This window comes from Podarcis cretensis (assembly GCF_951804945.1).
Source record: "Podarcis cretensis genome assembly, chromosome: 3".
Taxonomy (NCBI): Eukaryota; Metazoa; Chordata; class Lepidosauria; order Squamata; family Lacertidae; genus Podarcis; species Podarcis cretensis.
This window is the reverse complement of record NC_137172.1, coordinates 116,842,349-116,865,953: the sequence shown is the minus strand read 5'-3', so window position 1 is coordinate 116,865,953 and position 23,605 is coordinate 116,842,349. Positions and strand designations below refer to the sequence as shown.

The 23,605-nt window shown below is 47.5% G+C and overlaps 1 protein-coding gene across 2 annotated transcripts in view; it reads left to right on the top strand.

Moving 5' to 3' along the window:
• SIL1 (SIL1 nucleotide exchange factor) overlaps window positions 1–23,605 on the top strand; it is a 73,083-nt gene that overhangs the window by 30,853 nt on the left and 18,625 nt on the right. For both annotated transcript variants that reach the window (XM_079969955.1, XM_079969956.1), the window contains one exon: window positions 20,720–20,816. In XM_079969955.1, coding sequence (XP_079826081.1) covers window positions 20,720–20,816 — 97 coding nt within the window. The remainder of the gene's footprint in view (window positions 1–20,719; window positions 20,817–23,605) is intronic.

The window sequence follows — 23,605 nt, the reverse complement described above, 5'->3', positions numbered from 1 at the left end:
TCCCCCTCAGTGGTTTTATACATTCACCTTTACTACGGCATATCCCAATTAATTCTGTTTATTGATTACTCTTTAGACTACACACACATACACACACAAAGAGAGGAAGTCTAAGTAGTAATCAGTAAACAGAATTCACACACACACACACATATCACTGCTCTATTCATATTAATCCTGCTGATGAATTAAGTTGTTTGCAATAGTTTTTCAAATAGTCTATAAATTTTCCCCATTCTTTATTTAATGTTTTTCTTCTTCTTTCTCTTCTTGGTTTCTCATTCTTCCGGTAAAGGTAAAGGTAAAGGGACCCCTGGCCATTAGGTCCAGTCATGGCTGACTCTGGGGTTGCGGTGCTCATCTCGCTTTATTGGCCGAGGGAGCCGGCATACAGCTTCCGGGTCATGTGGCCAGCATGACTAAGCTGCTTCTGGTGAACCAGAGCAGCGCACGGAAACACCATTTCCCTTCCCGCCGGAGCGCTACCTATTTATCTACTTGCACTTTGACGTGCTTTCGAACTGCTAGGTTGGCAGGAGCAGGGACTGAGCAATGGGAGCTCACCCCGTTGCGGGGATTCAAACCGCCAACCTTCTGATCACCAAGTCCTAGGCGCTGTGGTTTAACCCACAGCACCACCCGCATCCCTTTCTTCCAGTAAGTTCTGCCTTTTCTGCATAGTCCATCTGTTTTGTCTGCCAGTCCTCCTTGGTAGGAACCGTTTCTCATTTCCATCTCTGAGCACAGAATGGGTTATATTAATGCCATCCTCATTGCAGTGTGGAGGGGTTATATGAATTGAAAATGTCTAGTAAACCAGATCAGTAGCTGGGTTCCTATCGAGGGTATTTGGCAAGCCAACATGACAGTGATGAGGGATAGAAGATTGGCGTGACCGCTCTGTGGTATTATGGCAGTGGACAAAGCTGTATTGTAGCTTTTAAATAAATGTGTTTAGATGAATGAATGAATGAATAACAAACATGCCCACTGATACCAGTTGGTGGGAATAGATTGCTGTTGCTCCACACTGTAGTGGCACGTAAGCCATGGGTCAAAGTGGTTGTGAGTATTGTTGACCTTCTACCTGAGCCCTTTAGGATCTGTTATTTATTAGCCACCGATAAGCTCCCACTTACTAAATATCATCAGTACTTGTGTGACTTCCTGTGGCATTACGTGCCTGAGAGGCTAGCCTGCATTCTGTTGCAAGGTAATGCCGTCAAAGGCAATATTAAGACACTTATTGTCCATATTATTCTTAAATTTCATTTGAAGCTTTTTGTTCCAGAATCCTCTGCTTTCGGCCTGGGACTTCATTAGCGCTTTTTATGGTATAAGGAAAATTTTCCATGCTGCTGAAATTCTTTTGGCAACCAAACAACCTTCACACCTGCCAGAAATGCTTTTTTTTTTTTTTTAGAAAAATCAATAGAGAAATTAAGTACTGGGCAGTGGAAAGAAACGCAAGCCTTATTGATTTACAGCGTACTCTTATGCATAAATCTACTTGGAAATAAGTTCTTCTGAGTTCGGTGGGACTTATTACCAGGTAATTGCATGTATAGGGTTGCAGCCTTTGTGAACTGCCTAGAAAATGGCTGAAATTCATGTCATGTACCCAAAATAATGGCAAATGTAAGCCACATTGCGGGCTCTTCAGTGTAGAGGACTGAATCCATGAAACTGTTTTCTGCTCCATTATTCAGTTCATGTGAATTCATGGTTCTGGCCAGGGTTGGCTCAATACATTTTGGAACCTGGTGTTAACCCCAAAATGTTGTCCCCCTGTCTGCTAGGGAAGATCTACAGCAGGAACAAGGGTGGAGGGGAGAGGAGAAAGACTGACATTGGGATCTGCTGCCCCTGTGGATTTTGCCGCCTGGGGCAATTGCCTCACCTTGCCTCAAGGTTGGGCCGGTCCTGGTTCTTGCTGTGTGGTTCAAGCACTGTTTTCCCCACAGCATTGATATTTGTCCATTTTTCCTTTGCCCGCCTCATAACGTGTTTGAATTGTAGCAACAGTAATAAGCCTCTGTAGAAGCCAAATAAGTCCAAATAATATTGACGTGGTTGTGTTTTTTTTAAAAAAAAACTAGTGAAGGTTCTCTATCACTGCATGATTTTTTCTTTGAATGCCTGAATCCAGATTTCTAGAGGCTGTGTGTATTATTAAAACCATGTTGTGCTTAGTGTGTGGTTATCATGAAAGAAAAACGCAGACAACCGGTGCCCTAAACAAGCGAATAAAAGCTGGTTATTATGCCGTTCTTCGAGGAGGAAGTTTGGGATGTGTCATGTGGCTTTGTTGTTCAACACGCAGCATGTTGGCTGCGGTGGGAAAAGCCACCCCTAGAGTGATCAGCTGAATGGCAGGCAGCAGAGGTGACAACAGCAGCAGAACAAAGAAAATAACTTGGCTGTGCTTGAAACCAGTATCTCTCTTTTGTGGCACTTCCGGTGGCATCTTGCCTTGAAAGCAAACTTGCCGATGAACTTTAATTGGTCCATCTAGACCAGCATTGTGTTTTCTGTGGTGGACGGGGTCTCTCCCAATACCTTGGAGTCCAGGGGTCAGCAAACTTTTTCAGGAGGGGGCCAGTTCACTGTCCCTCAGACCTTGTGGGAGGCCAGACTAAAAAAAATAAAAATGAACGAATTCCTATGTCCCACAAATAACCCACAGATGCATTTTAAATAAAATCACACATTCTGCTCATGTAAAAACACCAGGCAGGCCCGACAAATAACCCAGAGATGCATTTTAAATAAAATCACACATTCTGCCCATGTAAAAACACCGGGCAGGCCCCACAAATAACCCAGAGATTCATTTTAAATAAAAGGACACATTCTACTCATGTAAAAACACGTTAAATCCGCGGGCCGGATTTAGAAGGCCATTGGGCTAGATCCGGTCCCCGGGCCTTAGTTTGCCTACCCATGCCTTGGACCAACAGGCCTTTGCTGGCTCTGTTGCCTGCAATGTTTTTAACTGAAGAAAAGATTTTAAATGGTCCCTTCTGCATGCTCTGCTCCTGAGTGATGCCCCATCGCTCGCCACACTTGTCTTGTGTCTTGTCAAAGCATTGTCTCGTTGGTTTCCAGGTACAGCCTCAACTGTTTCCATCACAGGAATTAGATCTATGGTTTAAAGCCTGCAGACTATCCGAATGTTGAATCCCCTTTTTATTCGGGATATAAAGGGATGCGGGTGACGCTGTGGGTTAAACCACAGAGGCTAGGACTTGCCGATGAGAGGGTTGGCGGTTCGAATCCCCGCGACGGGGTGAGCTCCCGTTGCTCAGTCCCTGCTCCTGCCAACCTAGCAGTTCGAAAGCACGTCAAGTGCAAGTAGATAAATAGGTACCGCTACGGTGGGAAGGTAAACGGCATTTCCGTGTGCTGCTCTGGTTCACCAGAAGCGGCTTAGTCATGCTGGCCACATGACCTGGAAGCTGTACGCCGGCTCCCTCGGCCAGTAAAGCGAGATGAGCGCCGCAACCCCAGAGTCAGCCACGACTGGACCTAATGGTCAGGGGTTCATTTACCTTTACCTATTTGGGATCTATAGCAAGGAGTTGTTTTCTTCATCTTCATGGCTCTGCCATGAATTTGCAGGAGAATAAGAGCCTCGCTGTGACTCATCTATGTGGGAGTGAAGCTTTTTATGCACCTTAAAATTTAAAGAAATGTACTGGTTGTTTTCTTTAGCTATCCATAGAGTATTCCAATTCATTTAGCCGCTTAACAAGTGCTTACAATTTCTAGAGGAGTAGCTGTTTTCCGAAGCAAAAGCAGCAAGGAGCTTTGTGGCACCTTAAAGGTTTAACCAATTTATTATGGTGTATGGGGCATTGGAGGCTGTACTTCCGATGGGGAACACGTTGCCGTTTGTCCACCTTTGGTCCTCACCTGCCCTCTGCTTTCACTTGTGGGTCCTTGAAGCTGTCAGTGTGCAGCAGTGGCCACGACCCGGGAAACGGCTTTGACTGGCTGGCTAAACCAGGTGAGGATAGCTGACAGGTCTCAAACTCTCAATGAGTTAGGGGCTTCCCCTGCATGCGAAGACGGGCTCTGGAGGATTCAGCGGAAGAGACCACTAGTCAAGAAGGCGGTTTCTGCACATGCTGTTGTGAGGAGAACCTGAGCCTACAGGGTTAAAACAGCTCAGTGTATGCGGCCTGCCTTCTGTGGGGCGGAGAGATCCTTTAACACATCTGGGATCTGCATTTCTTTGTACATAGCTGTAAATAAAGGGAAGTGTGGGGCAGGTGGGGCTTGTCAAGCAGGAAAGGGAGCCTGTCACGGTCCGGTCTATGGGCAATCAAAGTCCTGGCTGAGGATGTTGGGACCAGGGGCAAGATGGCAGTGTGGGAGCAGAAACAAGAGTCCAGAAGCCAGTGGTCCGAGGGTCAAGAAGCAAGGAGTCACAAAGTCAAGGGTCCGAGGGTCAAGAAGCAAGGAGTCACAAAGTCAAGGGTCCAAGGGCCAAGAAGCAAGGAGCCACAAAGTCAAGGGTCTGAGGGTCGAAAAACAGGGAGTCACAAAGTCAAGGGTCCGAGGGTCGAAAAACAGGGAGTCACAAAGTCAAGGGTCTGAGGGTCAAGAAGCAAGGAGTCACAAAGTCAAGGGTCCAAGGGCCAAGAAGCAAGGAGTCACAAAGTCAAGGGTCCGAGGGCCAAGAAACAAGGAGTCATGAAGTCAAGGGTCCAAGGGTCGAGAAGCAAGGAGCCACAAAGTCAAGGGTCTGAGGGTCGAAAAACAGGGAGTCACAAAGTCAAGGGTCCGAGGGTCGAAAAACAGGGAGTCACAAAGTCAAGGGTCCAAGGGTCGAGAAGCAAGGAGTCACGAAGTTAAGGGTCCGAGGGCCAAGAAACAAGGAGTCACGAAGTCAAGGGTCCAAGGGTCGAGAAGCAAGGAGTCACGAAGTTAAGGGTCTGAGGGCCAAGAAACAAGGAGTCACGAAGTCAAGGGTCCAAGGGTCGAGAAGCAAGGAGTCACGAAGTTAAGGGTCCGAGGGCCAAGAAACAAGGAGTCACGAAGTCAAGGGTCCAAGGGTCGAGAAGCAAGGAGTCACGAAGTCAAGGGTCCAAGGGTCGAGAAGCAAGGAGTCACAAAGTCAAGGGTCCGAGGGCCAAGAAACAAGGAGTCACGAAGTCAAGGGTCCAAGGGTCGAGAAGCAAGGAGTCACGAAGTCAAGGGTCCAAGGGTCGAGAAGCAAGGAGTCACAAAGTCAAGGGTCCGAGGGCCAAGAAACAAGGAGTCACGAAGTCAAGGGTCCAAGGGTCGAGAAGCAAGGAGTCACAAAGTCAAGGGTCCAAGGGTCGAGAAGCAAGGAGTCACAAAGTCAAGGGTCCGAGGGCCAAGAAACAAGGAGTCACGAAGTCAAGGGTCCAAGGGTCGAGAAGCAAGGAGTCACAAAGTCAAGGGTCCGAGGGTCAAGAAGCAAGGAGTCACAAAGTCAAGGGTCCAAGGGCCAAGAAGCAAGGAGCCACAAAGTCAAGGGTCTGAGGGTCGAGAAGCAAGGAGTCACGAAGTTAAGGGTCCGAGGGCCAAGAAACAAGGAGTCACGAAGTCAAGGGTCCAGGGGTCAAGAAGCAAGGAGTCACGAAGTTAAGGGTCCGAGGGCCAAGAAACAAGGAGTCACGAAGTCAAGGGTCTGAGGGTCAAGAAGCAAGGAGTCACAAAGTCAAGGGTCCAAGGGTCGAGAAGCAAGGAGTCACAAAGTCAAGGGTCCGAGGGCCAAGAAACAAGGAGTCACGAAGTTAAGGGCCCGAGGGCCAAGAAACAAGGAGTCACGAAGTCAAGGGTCTGAGGGTCAAGAAGCAAGGAGTCACGAAGTCAAGGGTCCAAGGGTCGAGAAGCAAGGAGTCACAAAGTCAAGGGTCCGAGGGCCAAGAAACAAGGAGTCACGAAGTCAAGGGTCCGAGGGTCGAGAAGCAAGGAGTCACGAAGTCAAGGGTCCAAGGGTCGAGAAGCAAGGAGTCACGAAGTTAAGGGTCCGAGGGCCGAGAAACAAGGAGTCACGAAGTCAAGGGTCTGAGGGTCAAGAAGCAAGGAGTCACGAAGTCAAGGGTCCAAGGGTCGAGAAGCAAGGAGTCACAAAGTCAAGGGTCCGAGGGCCAAGAAACAAGGAGTCACGAAGTCAAGGGTCCGAGGGCCAAGAAACAAGGAGTCACGAAGTCAAGGGTCCGAGGGTCGAGAAGCAAGGAGTCACCAAGTCAAGGGTCCGAGGGCCAAGAAACAAGGAGTCATGAAGTCAAGGGTCCGAGGGCCAAGAAACAAGGAGTCACGAAGTCAAGGGTCCGAGGGTCGAGAAGCAAGGAGTCACAAAGTCAAGGGTCCGAGGGCCAAGAAACAAGGAGTCACGAAGTCAAGGGTCCGAGGGCCAAGAAACAAGGAGTCACGAAGTCAAGGGTCCGAGGGTCGAGAAGCAAGGAGTCACAAAGTCAAGGGTCCGAGGGCCAAGAAACAAGGAGTCACGAAGTCAAGGGTCCGAGGGTCGAGAAGCAAGGAGTCACAAAGTCAAGGGTCCAAGGGCCAAGAAACAAGGAGTCATGAAGTCAAGGGTCCAAGGATCGAGAAGCAAGGAGTCACAAAGTCAAGGGTCCGAGGGCCAAGAAACAAGGAGTCACGAAGTCAAGGGTCCAAGGGCCGAGAAGCAAGGAGTCACAAAGTCAAGGGTCTGAGGCTCGAGAAGCAAGGAGTCACAAAGTCAAGGGTCTGAGGGTCAAGAAGCAAGGAGTCACAAAGTCAAGGGTCTGAGGGTCGAGAAGCAGGGAGTCACGAAGTCAAGGGTCCGAGGGTCGAAAAACAGGGAGTCACAAAGTCAAGGGTCTGAGGGTCAAGAAGCAAGAAGTCACGAAGTCAAGGGTCCAAGGGCCAAGAAGCAAGGAGTCATGAAGTCAAGGGTCCAAGGGTCGAGAAGCAAAGAGTCACGAAGCCAAACACATCAAGGCAGGAAGCGTGTTGCTGTGGCAAAGAGCCAAAGGGAAATGCTGACCTTATATCCCTTCCCAGCTCTAGCCACCAGCTGCAGTGAGTCACATCTAGGAGAAGAAAAACTCTGACCCTAAACCTCCGTTGCCTTCAGCGATATCTTCAGGAGAAGAAAAGGCTAAAGAGTAAACCCTTCACAAGTCTGGGACTCCACTCCAGACTTGGTCCACTCCAAACGTCTTGGTCTGCTTTCCTTTGGACCACATCAGTGACCCCGAGAGGGGGGTCTTGTCATCTGGACAGCCCAGGACCTCCATACATACTGCCAGTGCTTTTTTCTGGGGGTACGCAGGGGTACGCATACCCCTAAACATTTTGTGAATCTAACGGGAGAAGAAACTGGGGTTGTTGTTTTTTTTATAAAAAAAATTAGTTTCTTCTCTAGCATGGTGAATCGTTAGTTTCGTTGCTATCCCCAATGGCAGCTTCATTTCCTATCCTGGTGCTTCCTGAATCTCAGATGGAAGCGGGTGTTTAATGTGTGAAGCAGTGTGGAATGTGGATGTGTGGTGTTTTACTGACGAAAGTTTTGTCTCATTGAGGGGCAGCATTTCAATATGAGTAATGCATGTTCTTCATACTTTTGTCAGTTTACTGTATTTATTTTCCCCAATTTGAACTATAAAATGGTGATTTTCTTGAGTCAAAATGAGAGTATCCCTAAACATTTTTTAAAGAAAAAAAAAAGCACTGCACACTGCCCATGCTTGCGTCCTGGGGAAAATGCTTCAGTGCTGCTAAGGCACTTAGCTTAGAAAGTCATAGAATCATAGAGTTGGAAGAGACCACAAGGGCCATCGAGTCCAACCCCCTGCCAAGCAGGAAACACCATCAGAGCACTCCTGACATATGGTTGTCAAGCCTCTGCTTAAAGACCTCCAAAGAAGGAGACTCCACCACACTCCTTGGCAGCAAATTCCACTGTCAAACAGCTCTTACTGTTAGGAAGTTCTTCCTAATGTTTAGGTGGAATCTTCTTTCTTGTAGTTTGGAACCATTGCTCCGTGTCCGCTTCTCTGGAGCAGCAGAAAACAACCTTTCTCCCTCCTCCATGTGACATCCTTTTATATATTTGAACATGGCTATCATATCACCCCTTAACCTCCTCTTCTCCAGGCTAAACATGCCCAGCTCCCTTAGCCATTCCTCATAAGGCATCGTTTCCAGGCCTTTGACCATTTTGGTTGCCCTCCTCTGGACACGTTCCAGTTTGTCAGTGTCCTTCTTGAACTGTGGTGCCCAGAACTGGACACAGTACTCCAGGTGAGGTCTGACCAGAGCAGAATACAGTGGCACTATTACTTCCCTTGATCTAGATGCTATAGTCCTATTGATGCAGCCCAGAATTGCATTGGCTTTTTTAGCTGCCGCGTCACACTGTTGGCTCATGTCAAGTTTGTGGTCAACCAAGACTCCTAGATCCTTTTCACATGTACTGCTCTCAAGCCAGGTGTCACCCATCATGTATTTGTGCCTCTCATTTTTTTTTTGCCCAAGTGCAATACTTTACATTTCTCCCTGTTAAAATTCATCTTGTTTGTTTTGGCCCAGTTCTCTAATCTGTCAAGGTCGTTTTGAAGTGTGATCCTGTCCTCTGGGGTGTTAGCTTGGCCTGGCCTGGTTTCTCTTCTCTTCTTACCTGCTCCCATTTGAGGCTGGCATGGAGTCATGTTTTAATGGGTCTCTTGTGAACTTTGGCCGCCTCCTCACTTAGTTCTGGCACCTCTCAAGTGGGCGCCATTGCCATTCTAAGAGAAAGGTAAAAATCCCCGTCATGGGGATTCGAACTGCCGACCTTCTGAGTGGCAAGCCCAAGAGTCTCGGTGGTTTAGACCAGTGTTTCCCAACCTTGGGCCTCCAGCTGTTTTTGGACTACAATTCCCATCATCCCTTGCCACTGGTCTTGCTAGTCAGGGATGATGGGAGTTGTAGTTCAAAAACAGCTGGAGGCCCGAGGTTGGGAAACACTGGTTTAGACCACAGCGCCACCCGCGTCCCTATTCTAAGAGAACAAGGGAGGCGTTCATGGTGAGTTCCGGCACCTCTTTTGCTAGAAAAATAGCACTGTATATACCATATTTTTTGCTCTATAAGACTCACTTTCCCCCTCCTAAAAAGTAAGGGGAAATGTGTGTGCGTCCTATGGAGCGAATGCAGGCTGCGCAGCTATCCCAGAAGCCAGAACAGCAAGAGGGATTGCTGCTTTCACTGTGCAGCGATCCCTCTTGCTGTTCTGGCTTCTGAGATTCAGAATATTTTTTTTCTTGTTTTCCTCCTCCAAAAACTAGGTGCGTCTTGTGGTCTGGTGCGTCTTATAGCGCGAAAAATATGGTACTGTATGGGGGGGGGGGAGGAAATGGATTGTCCAAAAAGTGGGTTTTCCCTGAAAAGCATTGCTTCTAATATGCATTCCCTTCGGGCAAAGGCTTCCCTTCCCTCTTAGGAAACGTCGACTCCCCTGCGCACAACTTTTAATTTGGCGCGGATCAGGATCCAACGCGAAAAACGGTGGGGGCTCCTGGCTTCCTTGACCATTTTTCATAGCCGCTGCCACGTAAATAACAGCTGCTGCATGGCACAGCCTCCCCTCACCGATGCACTGAAGTGTAAAAACCATGGCAACAGTTGCCGGGGGCAGGCCTCCGTACCAGGAGAGAGCCATGCTTGGTGGGGAACAAAAGGAACTACTTTACAAACAAGCCGCATCACACCTTGCTGGTGGCGGGACGAAGCGTTGGGAAGGGAGAAGGATCAAACCCATGCTGTGCTCAGCTGGCCGTCCTGCTATACTCATAAGAGCCATAACCCTCCTCCGCCCCTCTACATTCAATCAAACACGCTCATTATTATCCCATTCACAAAACGATTCCGAGGCCAGAAAATGTCGGCAGTATTTCATTTCTAAAGCCCATTTGTAAAACTCGGGTAGAAATAAATGCAGGCGGCGTCTGAAGGCTGGAGGGTTTCTGGGAAGGAGGAGGTATAATCACTCAAAATGCGTGTTGAGATGGGAAGACCTGAGGTGAATGGCAGAGTAGACCGCAGGCTCGCCATTGTTGAGTTAGGGTGGCGGGTTTGCTGCAGCGGTAGAAGGGGACCCTAAAAGTGGGCATTGTTCAGGTTTGATGCTGAAGCCGGGGAGGCTGGGGTGTTGAGTTCCTTTAATCCAGTGTTTCCCAATCTAGAGTCTCCAGCTCTAGTTTGTGTGGCGAGTCCCCCCCCCCAGTGGAAATAATGCCACGACACAATTATTAAGGTTAATGGGCTAAATAAGGCCACAACTTTATTGGTTACAGGTGATGAGCGGTATTGGCTTAGGCATTGGTCCTAACCTATTAAAGTGGTACCTCGGGTTACATACATTTCAGGTTACAGACGCTTCAGGTTACAGACTCCGCTAACCCTGAAATAATACCTCGGGTTAAGAACTTTGCTTCAGGATGAGAACAGAAATTGTGCTCCGGCAGCGTGGCGGAAGCGGGAGGCCCTATTAGCTAAAGTGGTGCTTCAGGTTAAGAACAGTTTCAGGTTAAGAACGGACCTCCGGAACGAATTAAGTACTTAACCCGAGGTACCACTGTATATTCGACTTCAGCCCATCCGCTTGAAGTCCGGGAAGGGTTAACCACCAGTAGGGGGAGTCCTGCCGATGCACATCAACTAGGAACTCCCCCGGGGTCACCGATAGGGGGCGTGCCTTAGGCTACACCTCCCTAGGCTTCAGACAGGGCCACACCCCTCCCCAAAATCCTTTTAACGGACTACCCTTCAATATGTGGGGCAGGTGATGGCGCTTCCTCCCCTCTTCCATCTGCAGAACTATACCAATGCCTAACCGCCAATACCCAGAAAGTTGTGACGATTTGCTACGAGGTAGGCAAAAACCAAGTGGCTGGTTCCAATTTGCCAAGTGGAAAAATTCCTACCAGGCCCCTTCAACGGCAACCAACCAAGGTCCATAGCAAGGTCAAGGAATGGAAACCTTATAAGGTGGGAGGGTGGGAAAAGCTGGCAGGCGGCAAAGAGGGAGATCCCCGGCCACGTCCCGCTTTAAATAAGGCAGGCCACACCCCCAGAGCCAGCTGATTGGCTGGCCAGGAGGTGACGCGGCCAGGAATCCCCCCAATCGTGCAGGGCTGGGTTCCAGCCCCCGCACACATGGTGGGGCTGTGAAGCCCACAACTCCACCTCCTCCAAAGGGCGGAAGTGGCTTTGGACTACAACTCTCATCATCCCTTGTTGGCAAGACCAGTAGTGAGGAATGATGGGGACCGTAGTGCCACTTGCAGTATTCTGTGCAGGTTTCCAACTTTTTAATAGACAACAGAGCAGGAGTAGGGAAACCTCTCCTGTGCTGGACCAGCTCTTAAGAAAAATCGGCTTAAATCGATCAAATACAAATAGCAACACCAGCAATCATAATTCCCTGCCCCCCTCGCATACCTCCAATAGTTAAGTGCTAGCAGGGCTGCCGATTGGGGGGGTGGGTTAAGGGGGGTGCACATGTACCCAAGCTAGCAGGGACCACAGACACTTAGCTTTCTTTAAAAAACAAGTCAATCAGACACTCCTAAAGAAAGTTAGAAAACAAAACACAGAGGCAGCTTTAAGGGCAGCAGGCAGCACCATTGCTAAGGATGCTTAATCACGGTTGCTTAGCAGTCAGAGGAAGGAACGTTGACCACCCACAACTGGGACTTAGAAGGGTGCCCTCCCAAAGCAGCAAATCCTATATTTAAAATTCCTATTTGACTGTGCTTTTACACAAGGATTATTTTTTGTTTCTCGAGGTTGGCAGAGTGTTGTGTGTGTATATATATCTATACTGTGGGACGTATATTTGTATATTTTCCACCTAGGAGCGCAAAGTTATATACGTGATCTCCCCCTTTTATATTTGCAGAAACCCTGTGAAATAGACTAGAGTTAAGTGAATATATAAGTACATAAGCAGCAGATATTGTCAATAGATTGATTTTGGATGTGGGGAAGCAGGGGCCTGATTCCCAGACACTATACTGGGGCCAGGAAATCCTGTTTCTGAGTGCTAGTAGGATAACATGTTAAAAACACAATACAGTGGTGCCTCGCAAGACGAAATTAATCCGTTCCATGAGGCTCTTCGTATAGCGGTTTTTTCGTCTTGCGAAGCAAGCCCATTGACAGCTTAGCGGATTAGCGCTATTAGCGGTTTAGCGGCTTTTAGCGATCAGCTGTTAAGCGGCTTATCAGTGGAACAGCTAATAAGCGGCTTAGCGGCTTAGGAAAGGGGGGGAAGCAAAAAAAACCCCGCGGGAACTCGCAAGATTTTTTCGTCTTGCGAAGCAACCCCATAGAGAAATTTGTTTAGCGAAGCGCCTCCAAAACTGAAAACCCTCTTGTCTAGCGGGTTTTCCAGCTTGCGAGGCGTTCGTCTTGCAGGGCACCACTGTACAAAACATCATTAAAAATGAGCGTTGTTGAGTCAGGGCTGCAAGTACATTGTGTGAAGGGTAGAACTGAGCTGGGGCGTGTTTTGTCTGATTGCGCGAAGGAGACTTAAATATTCTTGCAGCTGAGTGCATTATATGTATCAAGTGTTTCACGTATACAGTGGCGTAGCGTGGGGGTGCATCTCGGGGTTAGGGTTAGGGGTAGGGTTAGGGGGCGCAAATTACTTGCCTTGCCCCGGGTGCAGACAACCCACGCTACGCCACTGCACGTATAAAAGACCATATGTATAATATCACTGGCAAGAGGTTACAGGGAGGGAAGCAAATTCAGCACTTTTTTGGATATGATTTCATCTCTCCTAAACCTATTCCAATTTGACAGTTAAATAGCAGTATCTGTCAGTCTAATCCTAACACATGGGCCTGTTGTGAAATCACAGGGTAGGGTCTTTTGTTTCTCTGCCACACATTACGGTCCAGGTCAGGAGGACATTAAAGGGACCCCTGACCATTAGGTCCACTCATGGCTGACTTTGGGGTTGTGGCGCTCATCTTGCTTTACTGGCCGAGGGAGCCGGCGTACAGCTTCCGGGTCATGTGGCCAGCATGACTAAGCCGCTTATGGTGAAACAGAGCAGCGCACGTAAACGCCGTTTACCTTCCCGCCGGAGCAGTACCTTTTTATCTACTTGCACTTTGAGGTGCTTTCGAACTGCTAGGTTAGCAAGAGCAGGGACCGAGCAACGGGAGCTCACCCCGTCATGGGGATTCGAACTGCCGACCTTCTGATCGTCAAGTCCTAGGCTCTGTGGTTTAACCCACAGCGCCACCCGTGTCCAGTTGGCCCGATTAAGAAGGAAATTCCCTGCTATGTGACAAATGGTAACATGCTTATTGAAAACCATGCTACTTCTGTTTCAAATGGCTCCCAGTGGATCCAGTTGAGTCTGAGGGTTGTGAAAGGCACTTTCCCAATAGGCAAATCAAGCACATAACATGGGAGTGATAGCTGCTAGTCATGCTCTGAGTAGACCCATTGAAATCCATTGCACAAGTAACTTCAGCCTGTTGATTTCAATGGATCTACTCTGTTCATGACTAACATTGACTATCACTCATCGTGTATCGTTTGTCCATTAATGCTGCATTCAGAACAGGAACTGCTTTGGAAGAGACCTGGATCTTCTAGAGATGGGTAGTTTTGCATGATCTGAAGGCTCACACTGCTGCTGTTTTGATGAAGCAAAACAGGTCTGAGACTGCATTTTTGTTGTTGTTGTTTAGTCGTTTAGTCGTGTCCGACTCTTCGTGACCCCCCGGACCAGAGCACGCCAGGCACTTCTATCTTCCACTGCCTCCCGCAGTTTGGTCAAACTCATGCTGGTAGCTTCGAGAACACTGTCCAACCATCTCGTCCTCTGTCGTCCCCTTCTCCTTGTGCCCTCCATCTTTCCCAACATCAGGGTCTTTTCCAGAGAGTCTTCTCTTTTCATGAGGTGGCCAAAGTATTGGAGCCTCAGCTTCAGGATCTGTCCTTCCAGTGAGCACTCAGGGCTGATTTCCTTAAGAATGGATAGGTTTGATCTTCTTGCAGTCCATGGGACTCTCAAGAGTCTCCTCCAGCACCAGAATTCAAAAGCATCAATTCTTCGGCGATCAGCCTTCTTTATGGTCCAGCTTTCACTTCCATACATCACTACTGGGAAAACCATAGCTTTTACTATACAGACCTTTGTTGGCAAGGTGATGTCTTTACTTTTTAAGATGCATTTAGCTCTGTGGTATAAAGGCGAAGTCTGAAAGTCGTGTGATAGGGAAGAATTGCAGTGCCAACTGATCTCCAGAGAATTCAGCCCATTTTTTCTTCTCTCAGTCCTCGAGGGAAACGGCATATGACTGGGTGCACCTTGACTTTTGTAGAGGAAGCACCTATTCTCTCTGAGCTGAAAGACTGATCCGAGAATAAGATTATGCAGCTCTGGATAATAAGTGTTCAAATAAATCGTCAAGTTAATCGAAACAGAAGAGCCAAGGAGAGGTGGAAAATGAGCTTGAATTAAAAATATTAAGGAACAGATGTGACATTTAAGTGAGCAGATTAATGGAATAATCTGTAAAAATAAAACTCTGGGGTAGGGGGAGAGATTCCTTCGCTGAAGCAGCAATCTGTGGCGGAGTGTTTTATGAACAAGTTGCTGTGACACTTAAAGCCTCAGCCCAAGTGCCTCATATGCCCCTTACGGCCTACATCTCATTTCCACTGGTTCAAGTTATGTTAGTCATATTTCACTTCCAATTGCATTGCTTGATTATACAGTGGTTTTCCAACATCCACCTGCCGCTTACGGTCCTGAAATGTTTCTTGCGTCGCAGTATTAAGCTCATACGGTAGCTGGCACTTCTTGCTTACATTAAAGGGCTTGTTTTCTCCCCACTGCCATTTTTTCAGATGCCTCTTTCTGCCAAAGCCTTTCGCCTTGATAAGAACTGGAAATGTTCATTGCAGTTCACTGCAAGCCCAAAGGTGCATAACCGTTATTTCATATTCAGCGAGGTCCTTATGCCTTTGCTGGCAATGGAAGTTTACATAAAGCCTACAAGAAACACTACTAAAAGCAGGAGTCAGCAACCTTTTTCAGCCATCGGCTGGTCTGCCGTCCTTCAGACCTTGTGGGGGGCCGGACTATATTTTGAAAAAAATAATAATGAACAAATTCCTATGCCCCACAAATAACCCAGAGATGCATTTGAAATAAAAGCACACATTTTACTCATGTAAAAACAGCAAGCAGGCCCCACAAATAACCCAGAGATGCATTTTAAATAAAAGGACACATTCTACTCATCTAAAAACATGCTGATTCCCAGACCGTCCGTGTGCCAGATTGAGAAGGCGATTGGGCTGCATCTGGTCCACAGGCCTTAGGTTGCCTGTTATGGTTGTTTAGTTGTGTCCGACTCTTCATGACCCCATGGACCAGAGCACGCCAGGCACTCCTGTCTTCCCCTGCCTCCCGCAGCTTGGTCAAACTCATGCTGGTAGCTTCGAGAACACTGTCCAACCATCTCGTCCTCTGTCGTCCCCTTCTCCTTGTGCCCTCCATCTTTCCCAGCATCAGGGTCTTTTCCAGGGAGTCTTCTCTTCTCTTCTCTTCTCATGAGATGGCCAAAGTATTGGAGCCTCAGCTTCAGGATCTGTCCATCCAGTAAGCATCTAGGGCTGATTTCCTTAAGAATGGATAGGTTTGATCTTCTTGCAGTCCATGGGACTCTCAAGAGTCTCCTCCAGCACCATAATTCAAAAGCATCAATTCTTCGGTGACCAGCCTTCTTTATGGTCCAGCTCTCACTTCCATACATCACTACTGGGAAAACCATGGCTTTTACTATACGGACCTTTGTTGGCAAAGTGATGTCCCTGCTTTTTAAGATGCTGTCTAGGTTTGTCATTGCTTTTCTCCCAAGAAGCAGGCGTCTTTTAATTTCGTGACTACTGTCACCATCTGCAGTGATCATGGAGCCCAAGAAAGTAAAATCTTTCACTGCCTCCATTTCTTCCCCTTCTATTTGCCAGGAGGTGATGGGACCAGTGGCCATGATCTTCGTTTTGCCTACCCCTGATTAAAAGGAACGAGGACTCTCCATTCTCCTTATCAATTGAGAACGTTGCCTATCATGAACAGAAAGCTTCTCTCCCCTCCTTGATCCTTCTCTTTCTGTCACATGATATCACTTTTCCATTTCCAACATTACAAAAATACTTCCCTTCTTTCTTACTGAGACCTCAGGAAAGACACTGGTCTAGGGCCTGGTCGTTTCTCAGTCTAACTGCAATCTTGTCCGGTTCTTCGGTTGACTTGCCTTCATCCATTCATGCCCACCCTGCATTTTGCTGCCTAAATTCTCCTCCTCCCTCCTCCCTTTTTGTCATGGCCCTGAGGTTGGGCTCCCCGTCTTCGAGGGATGAGACTGGGAATCTCTCTGAGGGGATTTCGCTCGGAACCAGCCCCAGATGGCCTTGCTGAAGGACACCTGCACACTACCAGCCAATGCGCCAGTAACTATCTGACCCAAGGAACCACTGTCTTCCTCCCCGCCATTTTGTTAGAGGTGTTGACTGCTAAAACAGTCTGAGCCTCCTCTCAAGGAAGACGGAGCTATGTGCTGAAAAAAGAGGTCACTTCCACACCACACATTTAAACCGCTCTCGTATTACTTCAAAAATTATGCCTGGTCTCCCTTTTTTTTCATATGTAAGGGGGAAAGAACCTAAATCTCTTCCACCAGCCTCACAAACCTGTCTGTGGAGAAACCCTATATGGACTGCCAATGTTTTAAGGCAATGTGAAATGTTGTCATGGGCTTTCTGCTATTTTCTTTTTATTTGCTGTGACTGTATTTATATTTTTTTTTAAAAAAAGATGTTTAAATGGTTGTGATGGAAAGAATCATGGCTTCCTTCCAAAGAACCCTGGGAAATGTAGTTTGTTAAGGATCTCCTAACAGCTCTCAGCGCCCATAACAAACTACAGTTCCCAAGATTCTCTGGAAGGAAGCCGCGATTCTTGAAGTGATAGGAGAGTGCCTTAAACGTGTGGGTTTGACCAGATTTGCAAGGTCTTGTTTAAGGCTTGGTCCCAAATGCCTCTGAAACAACATTTCTGTTCTGCCCTTAGAGCAGGCATAGGCAAACTCGGCCCTCCAGATGTTTTGGGACTACAGCTCCCACCATCCCTGTCCACTGGTCCTGTTAGCTAGGGATGGTGGGAGTTGTAGTCCCAAAACAGCTGGAGGGCCAAGTTTGGCCATGCCTGCCTTAGAGTCTCCAGCCTTAAGCTCTCCATGGAGCCTGGCATCACCTCACCCTGTTTGCCGAAACCCGAACCCCCAAGCAGCCAAGGCCATGGCTCAGAGCAGAAGCTTTTTGAGGCAGCGTGGCATAGTGGTTAGAGTGTCAACCTGGGACTTTGGTGATGAAGGTTCAGATCCCTCCATGAAGGTCCCTGCGTGACCTTGGACCAGTCACTGACTCTCAGTGCCTGACCTACCTCACAGGGTTGTCGTGGGGATTAAATGAGGAGAGGGGAAACCATGTGGTACACCACCTAGATGGAGGAGAAAGTGGGCATAAATGCAACAAACAAACTGGGTTCTTGCATGATCTGACTTCCAGCAAGAGCAAATTGGATATTGAGTGTGGCACCTCTTATTTTGACATTTAAAATAACCTAGCAAAGTCTCTTGTCTTTGTCCATGGAGTTTTCTTGGCAGGGATACTGGAGTGGCTTGCCGGTTCCTTGCCAAAGAATGCTCTAACTACCGCACAACTTTTAAGGTTATGCTTAAAATTCTACAAGGAAGGCTCAAGCAGTGTGTGGACCGAGAACTCCCAGAAGTGCAAGCTGGATTTAGAAGAGGCAGAGGAACCAGAGACCAAATTGCAAACATGCGCTGGATTATGGAGAAAGCTAGAGAGTTCCAGAAAGACATCTACTTTTGCTTCATTGACTATGCAAAAGCCTTTGACTGTGTCGACCACAGCAAACTATGGCAAGTTCTTAAAGAAATGGGAGTGCCTGATCACCTCATCTGTCTCCTGAGAAATCTCTATGTGGGACAAGAAGCTACAGTTAGAACTGGATATGGAACAACTGATTCGTTCAAAATTGGGAAAGGAGTACGGCAAGGCTGTATATTGTCTCCCTGCTTATTTAACTTATATGCAGAATTCATCATGTGAAAGGCTGGACTGGATGAATCCCAAGCCCGAATTAAGATTGCCGGAAGAAATATCAACAACCTCAGATATGCAGATGACACAACCTTGATGGCAGAAAGTGAGGAGGAATTAAAGAACCTTTTAATGAGGGTGAAAGAGGAGAGCGCAAAATATGGTCTGAAGCTCAACATCAAAAAAACGAAGATCATGGCCACTGGTCCCACCACCTCCTGGCAAATAGAAGGGGAAGAAATGGAGGCAGTGAGAGATTTTACCTTCTTGGGCTCCATGATCACTGCAGATGGTGACAGCAGTCACGAAATTAAAAGACGCCTGCTCCTTGGGAGAAAGGCGATGGCAAACCTAGACAGCATCTTAAAAAGCAGGGACATCACTTTGCCAACAAAGGTCCGTATAGTTAAAGCCATGGTTTTCCCAGTAGTGATGTATGGAAGTGAGAGCTGGACCATAAAGAAGGCTGATCGGCGAAGAATTGATGCTTTGGAATTACGGTGCTGGAGGAGACTCTTGAGAGTCCCATGGACTGCAAGCAGATCAAACGCATCCATTCTTAAGGAAATCAGCCCTGAGTGCTCACTGGAAGGACAGATCCTGAATCTGAGGCTCCAATACTTTGGCCACCTCATGAGAAGAGAAGACTCCCTGGAAAAGACCCTGATGTTGGGAAAGATGGAGGGCACAAGGAGAAGGGGACGACAGAGGACGAGATGGTTGGACAGTGTTCTCGAAGCTATAAACATGAGTTTGACCAAACTGCGGGAGACAGTGGAAGACAGAAGTGCCTGGCGTGCTCTGGTCCATGGGGTCACGAAGAGTCGGACACGACTAAACGACTAAACAACAACAAGCAAAGTCTCCTTTCCCCCCAATTAATTTTGATTGTGTTTCAAAGATTTTTTTTAACAATTCAACTTCAAATTCAATACAAATTTAAAAGAATTTTTATAAGCTGACTTTCCGCCCTCCTTCCCTAGGAGTTTCCATTCCCGCCCTTTCCTGCTGCATTATATAGCATACTTTCTATCTGTTGCATTTCCCCTTCGTCACAATTCATTGTTCCTTTATTTTTGGCTTATTTCAGTTCATTACCTATTTCCTACCCGCAGTTATTATTTCAAATGAAATAATATGGAAATGGGTGGCACTGTGGTCTAAACCACGGAGCCTTTTGCGCTTGCCGATCAGAAGGTCGGCGGTTTGAATCCCCGTGGCGGGGTGAGCTCCTGTTGCTCTGTCCCAGCTCCTGCCAGCCTAGCAGTTCGAAAGCACACCAGTGCAAGTAGATAAAGAGGTACTGCTGTGGCAGGAACATAAACAGTGTTTCCATGCGCTCTGGTTTCCGTCACGGTGTCCAGTTGTGCCAGAAGCGGTTTAGTCCTGCTGGGCACATGACCCGGAAAGCTGTCTGTGGACAAACGCCGGCTCCCTCGGCCTGAAAGCGAGATGAGCGCCGCAACCCCATAGTCGCCTTTGACTGGACTTCACCGTCCAGGGGTCCTTTTCCCTGTTTTTTTTTACTTTACCTATTATTTCGAATGAAATAACCTCATAAAGTCTTGATGCTCCACTTTGAGTGTTCCCGTGTGAACGAGGGACGTGGTTTTGTATTCCCAAGATGTCTCAGAAGTTCCATGTGGCGGCATTGCGAGCTCATATGCTCCGGACTTGGGAGTTTCCAAATGGACACGCCCTTTATCCCGTGCAACGATTTGGATGGGAAAATGGGTCCAAAGGGGGGGAAGAAGCTTCAAGATTGTCGTCCTCCTCCTCCAGCCTCTTGCAGATGTTACACATCCTCCCTTGTGACTATGGAGGTGTGAACCAGAGGTACCTTTTGGTCTTTAGCCATTCTGACCAGGAGGGAAACGCAAGAACGTCTTTCTTGCACTGTGATGCTAAAAAAATCAAATTGTCTGATGAAATCCTATTAAGGCAAGACGATCCCTTCGCTATTGAGCATGCAACAGCTGGCAAGTAACGTCGTTGTTTTCGTTGGGGGGGGGGTTCCTGTTTATTTCTGCAGACGTGTGTATTTCACACAGGTAAATACCGTATTTTTCGCTGGACCATAAGACACACCTAGTTTTTGGAGGAGGAAAACAAGAAAAAAAATATTCTGAATCTCAGAAGCCAGAACAACAAGAGGGATCGCTGCGCAGTGAAAGCAGCAATCCCTCTTGCCGTTCTGGCTTCTGGGATAGCTGCGCAGCCTGCATTCGCTCCATAAGACGCACACATATTTCCCCTTACTTTTTAGGAGGGAAAAAGTGAGTCTTATAGAGCAAAAAATACGGTATATACTCCGTGTGAGAAATGAACTAGAGCTGCTTGCATTTTCAGTCAGCAGATGGCGCCTTGCGAGGCAAAATAAACATGGACGCTTTCGACTGATAGCAATAGGACTCAAGGGCTTCGTTTAAAACCTTGCAGTATCTTTCTCAGAGTAACGTGCCCTGCAATTGTCTTTTGTAGAAGTCGGATTGCAGCAAAAGTTACAGGACACCGAAGTATCTCTGAGCCTAATGAGTTCCATTTCTCTTCCCAGCAACCCCAAAATACAAGTCGCTGCAATTGAGGGAGGCGCTTTGCAAAAACTGCTGGTGATTTTGGCCACAGATCAGCCCCTGGCTGTGAAGAAAAAGGTAAGGGGAGAGCAATATGTGCTTGGCTGTCTTTCAGGAGCAGCTTGGATAATTGCATTTTGTACGAGAACGCCTGTAGACCTCTGTAGGTGGACGTACATAGACCTAAGGCTAGGTTGTGTTTTGGCTGTGCAAACAGATCAGGCCAGTGCACTGAACAAGAGTCACCCCTCAAATTAAAAATGGTTGCATCCCTTCACTGGACAGCTAAGTTTAGCTTAGAGAGGCATCTGTCCACTTAGAGAGGCATCTGTCCCAGTGGTTCCCAGTATATGTTAGATTGAAAATGACGCTATGGAGGGAAAATACTATATTATATATATCTTTTCGTGCTGAATTAGTTCAGTGTTGGGTGCTTGTAGAAGATGGGTTTTGCAGGACTATTTGCAACCTTATCAGGGTTGCAAATTTACTCAGGAAGTTGGTTATCCACCTTTTGTACATCACGTGTGTAGGTCCGAGCACATTTTTCTCCTTGTGGGATCTGAAAAAAATGTCCTTCCTATTCTTCCGTGAACCAAATTCTCAGTCAGCTACAATCTAAAGCATGCCCCAGAGCTCCAATGCTGTATTTTGAAATAAAATTAGCTTTGAGAGAGCAGGAAACAGTGCGATGGGAGTATATGTGGCCTAGAGATATATTATATTAACACCTTCCCCCTTCCACACACATTTTGTTGGGTTCCCCTCTGTCCTGTAATCTTAATAGGATCCCAAGATAAGGAAAAGCAAGTATATCTAGGTTCCACCTGCTACTGGCAAAACTGGGCACCTAATCAGTTCGAATAAATTTTGACGGCGATCAGAAGGTTCAAACATGTGCCCACTGAACATAGCTCAGTTGTTTAGAGCGTGGTGCTGATGATGCCAAGGCTGCGGGTTTGATCCTGGTATGGGAACAGCTGCATATTCCTGCAATTGCAGGGGGTTGGACCAGAGATGAAGAAGAAGAGGAGTTTGGATTTGATATCCCACTTTATCACTACCCAAAGGAGTCTCAAAGCAGCTAACATTCTCCTTTCCCTTCCTCCCCCACAACAAACACTCTGTGAGGTGAGTGGGGCTGAGAGACTTCAGAGAAGTGTGACTGGCCCAAGGTCAGCCAGCAGCTGCATGTGGAGGAGCGGGGAAGCGAACCCGGTTCACCAGATTACGAGTCTGCCACTCTTAACCACTACACCACACTGGCCCTCGGGGTCTCTTCCAACTCTACAATTTGGTGAAAGTCCAACATTTCATAAGAATGTAGGAAGGGCATGCTGCCTCTGTTAACTGGAGTCAATATATAGCCATCATGTGCAAGGGTCTTTATGTACAGTGGTACCTCAGGTTAAGAACTTAATTTCTTCCGGAGGTCCGTTCTTAACCTGAAACTGTTCTTAACCTGAAGCACCACTTTAGCTAATGGGGCCTCCTGCTGCTACTGTGCCGCTGGAGCAGGATTTCTGTTCTCATCCTGAAGCAAAGTTCTTAACCTGAGGTACTATTTCTGGGTTCGCGGAGTCTGTAACCTGAAGCGTATGTAACCCAAGGTACCACTGTATTCCAGTTGTCCTTAGTTCTTATGTTGTGCTAATTGAATTTATTCTCTGCCGGAACAACAACAACAATAACAATTCGAGCATGCCTATTCTCTGGGAATTATAAAGAAAGCGCAATTGCATGCTCTTTCCTGGGTTACGTTGCCATTTGCTAGGAATGGCTTTTTGTGATTGCATCCGCAGCACCGAGGCCCTTTTGAAAGGCAAGGCGCTCTCATTGCGTTGGTCTGTTTTCTAGAGCGCTGTGGGGCAGACTGCCCTGTACGGTACAGACTTTCAGGAGGGAAACAACTCACTCCACTGGCAGGCTTGAATTTCGGAGGCTAACGAACATCGAACATCGGAGTGGACATTCAGGGGATGAGATAATTGCTTCATGCGGTTCAGTAATCTGCCTCCAGCAGTGACCAATATCGGATGCTTTTGTAAGGGGCAACGCCTGATAATGCCCCCAGCTAAATGTTCAGGACTGATGGGCCCGAGAGGGTTGGTGCTTTGCTGCTTCTTCAGCGATCAATTTACTTCCTGGTGCATGAGATCCAGTTACCCTTATCTTATCCAGCAGAGTTACAGTTGTTGTTGCCAGCCACAAATGTTCCCTCTGAGCCTCTGCGTTGAATTCAGAGACCCTTTTGCAACGGCAGAGTAAATAGGTAGCGCCTTGTATTAATTCGTGAGGCTCTACTGTATTCAGGGCGTTGAATTCAGAGACCCTTTTGCAACGGCAGAGTAAATAGGTAGCGCCTTGTATTAATTCGTGAGGCTCTACTGTATTCAGGGCGTTGAATTCAGAGACCCTTTTGCAACGGCAGAGTAAATAGGTAGCGCCTTGTATTAATTCGCGAGGCTCTACTGTATTCTGGGCTGCGCTGCCAAGAATGTTACAAAGGCTGCCCTGGGAAATGTCTCCCTTCTCCCTGTGTTTAGAACCCCGAGTTTCTCTGGATGTGTGCTTGCCACAGGGAAACAAAAAAAGGTGCAAGAGACTGGTGGATAGGTTCATGTAACAGCGAAATGCTTCCCGAGGGAGAATCCCTTACTAGATGCAGACCCTTATATAAAGCTGCACTCGCAGAAATATATTTACGGCATGTTCCTGAAAGCTACACTGAGCGTATTGTTCATCTTACAAAGTGTTCTAACCATCTCCTAGAGGGAAGGGAGGCAGAGAGTGGAGAACATCCTCGTTCAGTCCACCAAAGTTACTTTATTGCAGTATATTGTCCTTTTTTTGTTTTCTTTTTAATG